Consider the following 13,994-nt stretch of genomic DNA (forward strand, 5'->3'; position numbering starts at 1 on the left):
AATTTACTAAAAAAAGGAAAAGAAAAGAAAACTTCCTGTTTTACTACAGAGAGCAGTTTGTTTACAGATCCTCTGAATCCATTTTCTTCAAATGTTGTACAACCATTAGTCTGACCCTGCTAGTCAGACAAATGGTTGCATCTCATTTGTGATAAATTATTTTTTATTTCACAGACGATTCTTGGCATATTGGTTTATTGAAGGAGGAGCGTTGCCAGTCTACAAGGAAAAGCAGTCGGACTTTGTGCTTTAGCCAACGAGGGCTCCTTGTTCATCTGCAACCTGGCTCCTCCAGCCTATCCCAGTGGCGAGAGGCGAGGTATGCCCTGGAAAGGGGACCAGCCTATGGCAGGGCGTGATGGAGAAAATATTAGTAGTATGTAATCATATTTCTCAGTGTCAGCTGAGAGGACTTAATAAGCTGATTTTGATTATGAACTTTAACTAATGTGATGTTAGCATGACACTGGTCATCGTGTGCTTGTCAGGAGTTAAACTTGTCCTTAGCGCTGTGATGTACTTCCCCTGCTGTGCTCCACCTTCATTAGTCTTTATGATCCACAGCACAGGCCCTTCTCCATCTTCTTCTAATCCGTCCACCCAGATCTCAAGTTGCAGTGCTGTGAAAAAGTATTTGTCTCCTTCCTGATTTCTTTCTCTCTTTTGGCATATTTGTCACACTTACACGTTTCAGATCAAATGGATTTTAATAATACTGTTAATAAAGTAGCCACATCAGAGGGGTTTAGAGTGTCTTTGTCTAACGTTCAAATTTGTTTGATGATCTTAAACATTTAAGGGTGACAAATATACTAAAAAACGAATAAAGGAGGAGGAAGCAAATGTCTTTACACAGCACTGTACAGACTTCTCAAGTCGTCACCAGATCTTCTGTTTTGATTCTGATTTCATTCAAATATTGGCTTCTTTAGTCATGCATATGCACTCACATCATATTAGTTTTTTGCAGTTTATAGTGATAAAGCTTTGAGTTTATTCTAATGATCACTAACCACTGTTTTCAGTTGGTAAAAGCCACGGTGCACAATGCTATGTGGTAGCTCCATTAATAGTTATCTTAGATTTCATCACTGGTACACTATTCAAAATTAAATATACAATCAATGGCATTTGTATGCAAACTACCAACTACTTTCATCTTAAATATTCATTTCATGGACACAAAGGTGGTTTTTTAAATTGAATTCTTTTTTTCAGGCTCAGGGACTGTTGTTGAAGGCTGTCTTTGTTTTCAGGAAGCTGATGAAAGTCTTACATTCACTTAACTCGAAACAACGCAGCGATGCTTTGCTAGCTCCGCCGTCAAACACAAGAATTACTTAAAATGAGTGTGTAAAGAAAAAACCCATCTGCTGAGGAAAAGCGTAACCACTTCTCCTTTCTAAAAATAAACCTCTTTCAAATAAATGTCCGCAGTGCAGATAATTGCTGTCAGTGCAAAGCAATTCTTCTCCGGTAAAGGTCACTCGATTCATATCAGCATGAGAGTCCATCGCTCATTAGGCAAGGCAAGGCAAGTTTATTTGTATAGCACAATTCAACAACAAGGTGATTCAAAGTGCTTTACAGAGACATTAGAAACAAGAACAAATAAAAAGCATGATTTAAAATTGAATAAAACAAGCAAATAAACTAACTAATTAACAAACAAACAAACAACAGGATATAAAATCAAAACAGATAAAATCAGAACAATAGATAAAATCAGTAGTTAAATGTAAGTTTTGAAATTTAAGCTTAAAGTGTGGATTTGGTGCTTTATTCAAATGCAGCTGAGAACAGGTGAGTCTTCAACCTGGATTTAAATAAACTGAGTGTTTCAGCTGATCTGAGGCTTTCTGGGAGTTTGTTCCAGATATAAGGAGCATAAAAGCTGAATGCAGCTTCTCCGTGTCTGGTTCTGACTCTGGGAACTGATAAAAAGGGAGGGAGTATCACTGTCCCACCTTACCTGGCATGGGCCACACTGTGTTGGCATTCAGATCAAACACACTGGTTTCATCAATTAATGGGCCACGAATACCAGTGTAGGACCTCACCCCAGGAGGATGTTCGGTCCAAACATCTTATTACCAGTGAACAGGGTTAAAGAATCCAATAAATATATTTCCTGAACTACACACAGAGAGTTTCCCTCCAACTTTTTCCACCAAACCTTTCTTCTTACCTGTAGGGTTTCAGCATTTGATGTTGCGGACATCTGCTTAGCGGTTTCAAATACCTCGTGGGCATTCACCACTGTGCTTTCAAGTTGTGCCTACTTTGTATGAGGAGCGATGTACAAGGAACAAGTGTGGGACGAGGGGGATGAGGAAACCGTGAGCGGCGCTGGCATTGCGTGACATATGCCACTGAAATCCTCAGCTTGATATCCTGTACTCTGACACCCTGGGGAGCACAGTGTAAAGCAGTTATTCTAACACTTGATGTTCATTCAGGCTAAAAGTGGATGCAATTCTCCGAGCTTACCAAAACACAGTGGGGAAAAAAACATACAAAAAAAAAAAAGATTTGCTACCTGCCAAACTAATAAGCCTCAGAGAAACAAATCTCTTTAGTTCTAGCTTTAATATTCCATAGTTTCCTGGTTTCTAAGATGTCATTCCAAGTGCCTCCAGGCAAGTATTTCTGGAGCTGCGCTGCAGAACTGGCACCTTGGATATAGAGTACAATTTAGGGGCTTTTATGCATACATAAATTAATGAGGACCGTGGAGCTTCTAAGAAACCTGCGTGAGCATGTCCCCCGGTGCTGTGGCCGAGCTGTCAATGCAAATCACCCCTGGTGCTGGACTGCAGACTGAAAAAGAATTACAGCGTGAGGTGTACTTGCTGTTAGGCTCAATAGGAGGAGCTGTTGACTTAACGCTACAAGTCAAAGAGCCATCTGAGTTTTTTTCCCAGTGATATATCCAGATAAACTGTAGCTTATCTGGCGACAGACAAAACAGCAGTGCGCCAGGTCAGAGAGTTTAAACTCCTCATCCAGGTCCATAACGCAGACGAGCTTAGAAGCGAAGCCCCTCTGTGCTCTTCTAATCCACTTCCTGAGGTAATCGTTTATCTTATTTTGGACCACAAATGTTGCACACACAGACAGCATCATCTTACCTGCTCGCTTAAGGGAGGCCATAATCATAATTAAGTAGATGAAGATGCCTTCAGGACGCAACATGAGAGGAAAAGGTAATTAAGGGTGTCTAAAGCATCATCATGTCACCCACAAGAACCTGGTTATCTCCTCACGTCCAATTATACCCATCTTACACTTATAAATGGATTTACAAAATCATTTGAAGAAATCCCCCCAGTATGACACCTGTGCCCTAAAATTTTAAATTCACACTAAGAATTTGTTCAAGCTCAACGTGAGCAGATGCCCAAGGACATCTCCAAATCTCTCTCTCAGAGGCTTTACAAGGTGGGAGCTGTCCTCCGGCATCGTCATTGTTGGTGAGTTAGATCACACCCTTTTCCCCTGCATACACCTTGAATCGAATTAATGAGGAGTCCCTCGCCGTGCCACAGCGATGAGACGACAACAATGGATGGAGAGCGGCATTCACCAGGGACTGCCGGTGGATTTAATTAGTCTGTTTACCTCCTCGTGTGATGCCTAAGAACCTGATGCACAGTCACAAGAACGTCAGTGCGTGCACGCTCGTGCACAAACAGCTGTAAAAGAGATAAATTGCAAGCGCCTCCAGTCTATCAGTGCGTAGGAATGGCAACTCAGTTGGGAGAAAACTGCAGACAGAAAACAGCTTCTGAAAAGAGAATTCGCCGTATTAGTGTTTTGTTTATGTCAGAGAGCGAGCCTAGTGAGTGAGAGCGAAGAGGCTGGTGTGAGGTGTGCTGGAGTTTGCCATCAGGGATGTTTCTGCTGGAATCAAGCCTTGCAGCGTGGAGAGGAAGTGTAGCGATGCACAACTCTGCGCAGGCAACGTCTCTCACAATCCCAAAGTGCACCATCACACAGACGGGAGGCTAAAAAGTACAGATTCACAGTTCCACATCTATCAGTAACATCATTATCATAACAAATAACTCTAGCATGCTTTTATGAGAAGAGAGAAGGCTGGATTTCCCTGCACATAAAAACATAACGTCCTGCATTACAGCACCAGCATTTCCTCTCCTTCCTAATCACGCTTGACAGAGGCCTACAGGCTAAGTGGGTTGGATATTACATACTATATTTAACGTGCAAACAGTTCCACTCCCATGACAGACAGTTTACTCTCCATCCATGAAACTGCCGCTCTTAATAACGGACACATGCGTACAGGAAGGAAAGTCTTGTAAGAGCTTGTAGGCAAAAACATTTCTCATTATTAATTCAGCTACAAGACGAAGTAGTATGCTAAGTGCATGAGTGCTAATTTTTCAAATGCAGTGAAAGCAGGAGATGGAGGAGGCCAATGAGAGCAAATCATGCATAATAATAAACCTTTGTTTCCCAGAGCAACTGAGGAAGAGAGCATGCCGCCAAAAAGCCCAGTGGAGGCGTATTAAGAATGCTTGACTGGGCTTCTGGGAGGAACCACCAAGTCCTGGCGGCGAGAACTCTCTATCTAGCGAAGGTGGAGAAGAAAACTCCCCTCTGTAGAAAGAGTGTTGTATAACCACTTAATATATGGATCCAGGCAAGCGGAACACAAACACTAAACAGTTCATGTATGCCAGAATGCTCACAAACTAACTCCCCTAGGTGTGCTTCCTAGTTAAGTGCGATGTGGCTGCACTGTGCCTTTAGTCAGGCTGACAGCCAGGCTTAATTGGCTTCTGAAAGACACAAACGTCCTTCTCTAAGGTTCTAAAACCAGCTTCGAGTACAGCTTCTGTAAGAACAGGAAGACTAAAGAAATACAGCCCTTCAAGCAAGAGTGAGCACAAACTGAAGTGGACCACCTGTCTTGTTCTGTGCAGGTCTACGTATGTGTCTCCCAGGACTGATAGTAAGGGATGACAGGCATAAAGATATCTGAACAACTGCACCTGAATATCATATATCCACCCCCCATACAACCATCTCTGAAAATCACACATGTATATATAAAAAATAAAATAAAATTAAATTAAAAAAAAAGGATTTTTAGCCAAGATTGCTACTTTTAACAGAAAAATCCCAAAAGGCCAAACCTGTGGGCTGTGCTCTGGAACATGAGTGGATTTTGTTAGAGGCCTAGAAACCTTTCTCTGGTGTCTGTCATGTGCTTACTTGTGTCTGCAGCAACATGAAGGACACAAAGCTGAGCTGTAGGCAAAGGAGCAGACAGTACCCTGTCTGGACAAAGTGATAAACACGCTTTTTGTTTCAAGTAAAAAATACTCCCTAAGGGTCATACCATGAAAAAATAAAAAAATAAAATCAATCAATCGTTGCCTCCCACCTCACCCTCTCAGAATAAGCCCATTTTTTAAAAACATGAGCACATCACTCCAGTGCTGGCCTCTCTACATTAACTTCCTCTCCAGTTAAGTTTAAGAATTGCTTGTTTTTAAGGCTTTTTAACAGTCTTATTTGTTTACATTCAGCTCCCAGTTCTCTCAGATCCACTGGTAAAAACTCAGAACACCTTTACTCTCTGACCCTTCCAGCCCACTAACCCCTCATTTGTTCTTATGTATATTCAGTTCAGTCCAGTTCAATCTTATTTATATAGAGCCAACTAACAGCCACCTCAAGGTACTTCATGTCGTAAGGTGAAGACCCTGAAAGCCTCCTAATTAATGCTTGTGTGTATTACATACTTTGTTAAGCACTTGGTCAGTGAACACTGTTTTAAATGTGCTTTATAAATAAATTTAGTTTGCTGTCAACTTTTTATTTGTAGCTTTAGCATTTTTAATGAAGCCATGCAAATTTTTTACCTTTATTCTATGAAACTGCAAGTTTGGTGCTTTTTAATTCACTGTATTTTTCCAGGATTTCCGAGCTCTTATACCTTCATAAGTGTGTGCAATTTCCAGGACTGAAAGACACGCTTCAGCTCTGTTCAAATCTGCAACCAGCTCAATTTTACACCCACTCCAGCGTCACAATTTAAAGACAAAATCTTTTTTTTTGTGAGATGTTCCACACTGCACCAATTTTAATGTCCATGACGTGGGCTATTAGGAAATGGATTTTTCCCTCCAATTTTCTGATAATACCCTGGAGAATAACATGAAAAGTGCTTTTTTTTGGAGCAAACTTTTAGAGGGCACATCATCACATTTTGACATTCATCTTCTAGCTGTGATTTCATCTGCTTTAAAATTACTTTCTATTAGAGTCCTGGTTTTTTAAATGAAGAAAAAAAACGGCTCTGTTTAAGGAGTGTCATGTGCCCACACTATTAACAGGTCCTGAAATGTTTTTTCAAAAACCTTCTAGTTTGAGAACAGAACTTATTTTGCTGAATTAAAAACTTTATTTGGGATGACCCTTCCCCAAGTATATGATATCCTCCTATTAGCAACCTGGAAATCTTCTGAAAGTTTTAAGACAGCTGAGGAAAAAATATTTGATTCAAATCCCTCAGGATAAACGGGGAGAAAGTATTAAACATGCAAAAAAAAAAGGGGTACACTTTCACTATGGTAGGTGTGGCTCTTCCTCACAGTTGCCCAAATTTACATCAATTCTGTGTATCCACATTTTTCTGATATTTTCAACAGTGTCAAAACGTATCAGCACTAGAACCAGAAGCCGGATCACTCATCACCCGAGTTTGTGAGGCTCTTTTTGGACAAGCTGACACAGCGGGCTTGTGATCTAACCTTTCCATGTGGATTAAACACGGTAAGATTAAGATACACTCTCAATATAACATGTTCAGGAATCGTTTCATATCATACTTTGCATGTAGAAGTTCCTAATCTGCAACCTAAACTGATCCTGTCTTGAGATCTGTGAGTAAACAGTGAGAAATCAGAAAGGTTTAGGTATTTAAAAACACATTTTTATGCTTTTCTACATATCTGTAATGGCATAGAGAATTGGTAATTCCTTATTATACTCCTTGGCTCAAAATAATACTTGAAATATGTACAACCCTAACCCTGCTAACCTTCATTGACACATATAAAACATATATATAAAAAATAAACAGACTCATTTATGTATACTCAAACATCTTTTTTATAATCAAAAATATCATCCAAGCATTTACAGTGTATTACAACAAATGATTCTATGCAACTGTTAACCACCTTTACAGAAAATGAAGAAATATATCTATTTTTTGATCTATGTTACAAACCAGGAACAGCAATAAAGAGAAGAGAGGGAGGCCAAAGGGTTTGGAGGATTGAAGTGTTCAGGCGTACCCTGATTACCTCCCAGTGTAGCCCTGTAGACCGGGCCCACACTGACACCACACAGAGCCGACTGTAGGCTTTGAAATCACAATGCCCTGCCCCTGTGGGCAAAAAACTACAGAATAATCCAGTGACTGTAGGAATTGGTGCTGTTCTGCGACTCGCGGGGAGTCATCGCGTCTAAAAATATTTAGCCGACATCGAGAAACTGAGTTCAAGCTCATGAAGACTGCATCACCAGGGCTTGGTGTCAACACTACTGTAGCCATAGAAATGCAGCATTTGCACGTCTCTGCCACCCACACAGAGTCCCTGAAATGCTGTTAACTTTCCTCTCTGATCTGTGCTCAGTCTGCTGTGTCCTCGTACAGTCCGGTCTTTGATAGCTGTGGACTTTACATGGTTTCTTTCACATGTCTACAGTATCTCAGTGTTGCCTTGTCCGCCTGTTTTCTCCTCCACAAGTGCCACCGGCCGTCTCTACGTGCTCTTGATGCCCTGAAAGCCGCAGAAGTTCCAGCGTTTCTCTAGACTGGCTCCGACACCAGTTAGCTCCTGTCTGAAGGTGCAGGGCAGCCGAGAGAGAAGAGACTCCACCTCAGTGGGGTTGATCTGCAAACACAGGTACAGATTATAAGCCCACATTGTCTAAGACATATCCATCTGCACCTGTGCACCACACAATCACATTAATTTAAAAAAAAAAAAAAAAAGAAGGTATTCCTGAAACAGATCTTGCACAAATCACACTTGAAAGTAGTGAAACCTCTGGAGAACCAGCATCAGACCACAGGTCACATCCATCTGCTGTCCCACTAACCTCTTGTGACTTCACTCGGCTCTCAGAATTCTGTTTTGACTTTCCTCACATGAGATAAAACACTTACACAGTTATTAGAAGCCAGATGTTGGAGTTAAGCAGTGGAACTATTAATTATATCATGTCTTGATGGACAGCTTATCACTAAAATTAAAACCCCTTGATTTATTTTTTGATTTAAAATCATTTAAAAAATGTTTTAATTTAAAACTGTCAAAGTCTGCTCATGGCACTGAAGTAAGCAACTGTGTTTGAATCAGCTGGGACACGTGACTATGATCGGTTCATTGCTCTTGTTAGCAGACCTGAGGAAGGTCATTCAGGCCTTTATCTCCTCCAGACTTAATTATAGTGATGTGCTTTTTTTCAGGTTTTACAGGAAAAACATTAAGAAACTACAGCTAGTCCAGAGTCGTGCTGGTGGAGATAATCTATCACATTAGCCGCGTCTTTACCGTCCTTCACTGACTTAGAGGAGTTTAAGATTTTTGCTACCTTTGAAAACTTTGCGGGAGTGGGAACCTTTGTGCAACTCAAACGCAGCTTTGCCGTCTCCTGTCACTGCCGTACAGACTCATTAGCTGAAGAACTCAATGCTTGACTTATTAACCAACAAAAAGGGTTTTTTAAACCCCTTCTAACTACCAAACCTTTTGCAATACTTTAGTAGTTTTAATTGCAATCATTCTAACTTACTATTTTACAGATTTGTACCAAATTGCAAGCTGGTAAGTTGACGGGCGTCCATATGCCGTAAGAACATCTTTAATCAATCCTGGTACTGATTCTGCAAGCTTCCAAAAATGTACTCAAGGCTCTCCTGGTATTTTAGTTATAATGTGGGAGACGCTGGCCACAGAATCTTTCTTAATCACCTGGGCTTAAATCTGGTGGTTGCACAGCGTAGCATGTGATTCATATCCCTTTCCTACTCAAACTATTCAGTGACTCATGGTATCCTGCGGATGGAGACATTGTCATCCTAGAAATGTTTCGACCCTAATGGAAAAGTTTCATTATAGGATGAAGGATAAGTCATTCAGAGCAGCTATTTTCATCTGTTACGATGGGCAGCGCGTCAAATTACGCATGCTAGAATAATAAAATCTCGACCTTCCCGTGAGTGTGAGACAGACTGCATTGCTCCCCATTTATAGGGACCGTCTTTCTTTACATGTGCGCGGCCTTTGGACTCTGTCTTCTAATGTAGAAGAAACTGAACAGCTGTGTGCTCATATTGCTTAATCTCACAGAAGTGCGCTGAAGAAGTTTCTAATGTTCTAGGCTTTTTGTCAGGAGAGCCGCGAGAAGTCCCAGATGCAGTGTCGGTACTCATTACGACATATTATGCAAGATAATGTGATCAATTTTCATGCGTGATGGCCATCTTTGTTCCAGACATCAACCAACACCCAATTTCATCTGGATCTGGTGATTATCGGGCTGATTTTGTGTAGTCTGCAGACTGCAAAAGGGGGCGAGTTAACCCCAAACCATGCTTTCTACGGCTTAACAGAATCTCTGGATCCCCTTAATGTAGCGCTCAAACCTTCAGGCTTGTCAGTCGTCTTTGAGCTAATTTTCAGTTATATTTGCACAACGACGCACATCAAACTCGGCACAGATGAAAAATATACTTAGCCCCTAATTATAACTTTGCAAACATTTTAGTCATACCCATTAGTGAGAAAGTGTACTCATGCTTTTCAATTCACTTTGTTTTCAGTGGAAACATCTTTTAAGGCAGGAAACCACTTTGGGAGAAAAATGCTCACCAGCCCTTGTTGGGTCACCCAGTGAGTTGTTCATAACATTCAGGCTTTATTCTCTTACACCTCCTCTACACGTTCAGTCACATGGGTGGGCTGAGGATCAGTCAGCCTAAATCCTGAGGTGACGCTGCCAAGATTCACTGTCCAAGCTGCTGTAAACATCCCACAGTGACTTGAATTAATAAGTAGATTGTTTAAGAGCTGCACTCATGTCAGGACGCATTAAGAGCCATCGTGGAGATAGGACTAGAGTGTCATTACACACAATGAAGCCGTGCGTGATTGTGTGTGTGGAGCGACCAGATAAGGAGAGAGGATTGGACTCGTTGTTGGTGAGTCCAGCCAGTGATATTGACAAAACTCTGTGGGCTGCTTAATGTGTGTAGCGAAGAGTCTGTGTGGGAACAACAGATGTACAGGCAAACTCAGACGCACACAGACAGACAAGCGTGGGCGTCCGCTCACATTAAAACACACTCAAGACAAAAAAATCCCCAAAAGGCATCAGAGAAGTCCGTCACACTCTTTGCATGTGTGAGAATGAGTCAGGCTGGTGATGAGCATATTTAAAGAGTTGCTACAGAGAACACGCATTTCTCGGGGCAGCCACGTCGATGCGCTTGAGACATCCGCATTTTTGCCAATTAATTCTACTAAATGATAAGTTGTCAGAAAAGGGTTTAATGTTTGCTCAGCGCTGGGAATATAAAGGGATAGGCTGCCATTTTCCCCCTGAAGGTCTTCTTGTTGGGGCGGAGAGGAGAAGTGGCCATTAATCTTAGTGTTGCTTTTTTGGAGGTGACACTGAAAGTTGGCATCTTGAAAGCCTCATATAAGTGGCAGTGAAGAGCGATAATGTGTCTAAAACGCCTCGTCGGAAAGATGGGGATGGAATAGCCTCAGCGGACAGAGTGGAAGCTGAGGATGTGTGAGGATTGGGCGGTGTCTGGCTTCAAGTGACATGAAGAAGGATCTACTTTTAATACGTTCCCGCATCAGGAAAAGTCAGATATGAGAAGACATGTTTGAAGTCCACATACAGAAAAGTGAAATTGTCAAAGTTAAACTTGCTTGAAAACCATTTTCACCACATTATTAGGTACACTCCTTCAACTGCTTTTTAAGGCAAATATTAAATCAGCCAATTGCACGGCAGCAACTTAAAGCATATCCAGTCATTTTTCTGATCTCACAAAGCTCAAACAAACTAAGCTCAACGAACTCATGCATTGGTGTCCTGAACATGTCAATGAGTTCATTGTACTCAAGTGGCCTTCACAGTCCCCAGTCTGACGTTTACTGTGACTGGTTATGTATTTGTCTCAGTAAAAGTGGAGTGTCTCTTTTCCAAGAGACCTTTCCAAAACCCACAGTTAGCTCACAACATTTTTCTATATTTAACAAAACATTATAATAATAATAAATACCAAGCTATACGCATTTAGAAGGCAAAGAAGAATGAGCAGTGTGGAAGTTAGTTGTTAGATGTGTTGGTGTGCACATGTTGGCACTGCTGGAAAACACCACCAAACCTTTAAATGACCCAGCGTATATAGGAAGCCACTCACATGACCCAGGTGTCTTACGACATCAAAATGTACACATTTGAACTTACAGGGAAGCGTTTACATGGCTAATGAAAAAAAAACATATGTTAAAACAGCAAGCTCTCGGTTTATCCCAGTTCAAGTCAAAGACAAAAGAAATGTTGCTAAATACCAAAGGGGGCTAAAACACAGCGCTGTGTAAATCTGTTTGGACAGACATGTTATCCTTCCTCTCACCTATCTCTTGGGGAGAAAACAAATATTTGTATTGTCAAAGGGCTCTAAAAGCAATACAGCTTGTGTTGATGGCACAGCAGGGCCTTGGCATACAAGCCCATACATCAGTCCTATACAGGAAAGAGACACGCTGCCAGTACAGGTGCATACAATCCACAGTAGAAGAAGTTTTGATTCGTGCGAGTCTGTTACCTTGGTGTCCAAACGCTGCAGGTATGAACAGATGTACTCGATGCTGGCTCCAAACGGGTGGACGTGCAGGAACGTTGAAATGATCCCTGAGGTAGAACAAACAAATCGTGGGAAGATGTTAACACAGAGCCATGTCACAAACCTCCTGTCACCCATAAAACGTCGATGAACTACACCAGTATGTTCACAACGCCGCTTTATCTGACTCTTTCTCCTGTCCTCTGACTGAGCTTCGAGTGGCGTCTCCCAGAGTCCCACTACTGTTAAGAGCCTCTTGTACATTGTGGCTCCAGATTAGAGAGAGTGTTTAATGGTGGCTTTGATGCCGTTGTCTCATCAAAGCCCAACTCTCCCCTAGCTCAAACATACCATCTGCTATCAGCTCACAGACAGGGCCAGGAGAGAGGTAATCCTCCACCTCTGTTTACAAATCACCTATGCAGCATTGAGGTACCCTGATTTGAAAAAAAGAAGCAAAAACAAGTAAAAAAACAAACAACAATAACAAAACAAAGTGAAAGCAACAATGATTTCTGCTGGGTCAAACACCGAAGCAAAAATATGATAAGCATTAGAGTCTTTTTAGAGGAAAACAGTATGCCAAGACTTCATTTTTGTCACCTGCAGGAGGTCAATCGATACTTGAACACAAACAGCGTGCTCGTCTGGAGCTGCTCCACTGACAATGATTAAGAGACCGACTGAGAATCTAATGGTGCATTTAGATAGCACACCGAGTTAAAATTCACGATGATTTATTTGCAACAATTCGCCCACTACAATCGTTTTGCTGTCCATGCTTATTCACCTTAAAAATCAGCCAATAAACACCTTCTCCAACTGACAGCAGACGTTTGCTGGAGCAATATGCACCCACTCTCTGCGTCTGTGTGTAGATTACCAGAATGTGCTAGAGTCAGAGCTCATGATCATTACATTGATGAGACCATAAAAGATGACAAATGGTGATTTTCACTTCCAGAAAGGAACAGACACTGCTGCCATTCCTCTTATTTTACACCACATTTCTTTCTAAGAATTGTATAACTATTACGTCTGAAAGCTGACACAACTATCAAGCACCTGAAGAAACAAGCCAATAAATATAAACAACACTTGAACTTGATTAAAAGTTTCTGTAAAATGTTCCATGAGGCAAATCCAAAAACAGGTGATCGCTCTATAGAAAGGAAGCTTTGAAGCTACAGTCACACTAATGAAAACAGTGGTTGGAGACCGAGACACAAACTTGCAATATTGTTGCCAAACTCATAGATTAAAAAATGGAATTCAGAGATTCCTTCACAAAGAGTTAAAAAGTATCTGCAGGGTGGTGATTTACCTGCACAGTGACAGCCACTGTGGAACCTGGTCTTTCAATAAGATTATAACCAGAATGCAACCAGAGTTAAATCTCATAGTTGATCATTATTTGCCAACCTCAGCCAATCTGTCTGAGTGCGACTGCAGTCAGTCTAAGGAAGAGTGCAACTGTTTGGAGACATGTTGCCTCCCACCAGGCAACCTGTGCTATCGCATTTCAATCTTAAGCAGTCGAAAGCAGCTGGTCACGGCAACTATTTGCAAAAATGAAAAACAACGCAACCCTTGATTTTTACTTGTTGCAAGGAAGTCGTCATCCTTTTTTCCCCCCCATAAGCCATAAATGCAGCGGTTGGTGCAGCATCCAGACTTCCCATGTTTGGTGTTTCTGAATCTTTATCCAAATCTTCCTACTTTCTGCCTTCAAGGCACTCTGACACTTTGTGTGCAGCTGCAGGGCCATGAATGCTGAGGGCAGCTCGAGTAAGGTGTGTGTTATAATTAGAGATGGCACGATACCACTTTTTTATGTCCGATACCGATATCATAAATTTGGATATCTGCCGATACCGATATGAATCCGATATAGTGTTTTTTAATCAACAAAACTGTTTTTTAAATATCTTGCTGCATTTTGCAAGTCTGCAAGTTCATACTCAAGTTTAAAACAACAACTACACTAAAGCTATTCTGTTATACCTGTATACAAAAAAAATATTTCATAGTTCAGCAATACTGATCAATCTAATAAACTTAGACCTACACCATCCTCCCTATT

General features: G+C 41.3%; 1 protein-coding gene across 1 annotated transcript in view; it reads right to left on the reverse strand.

Annotated features, from left to right (window-relative positions):
• Positions 1 to 7,183: 7,183 nt before the first annotated feature.
• The window catches only part of enox2 (ecto-NOX disulfide-thiol exchanger 2), a 123,461-nt gene continuing 116,650 nt past the window's right edge, over positions 7,184 to 13,994 (reverse strand). Inside the window, exons 14-15 of the mRNA XM_085363490.1 lie at positions 11,894 to 11,979; positions 7,184 to 7,937 (exon numbers count right to left, since the gene is read on the reverse strand). Coding sequence (XP_085219616.1) covers positions 7,806 to 7,937; positions 11,894 to 11,979 — 218 coding nt within the window. The 3' untranslated portion in view covers positions 7,184 to 7,805. The remainder of the gene's footprint in view (positions 7,938 to 11,893; positions 11,980 to 13,994) is intronic.

Source organism: Diplotaxodon limnothrissa, linkage group LG2, assembly GCF_057381915.1.
Source record: "Diplotaxodon limnothrissa isolate DT_005_m linkage group LG2, D_limnothrissa_male_GT1.1, whole genome shotgun sequence".
Taxonomy (NCBI): Eukaryota; Metazoa; Chordata; class Actinopteri; order Cichliformes; family Cichlidae; genus Diplotaxodon; species Diplotaxodon limnothrissa.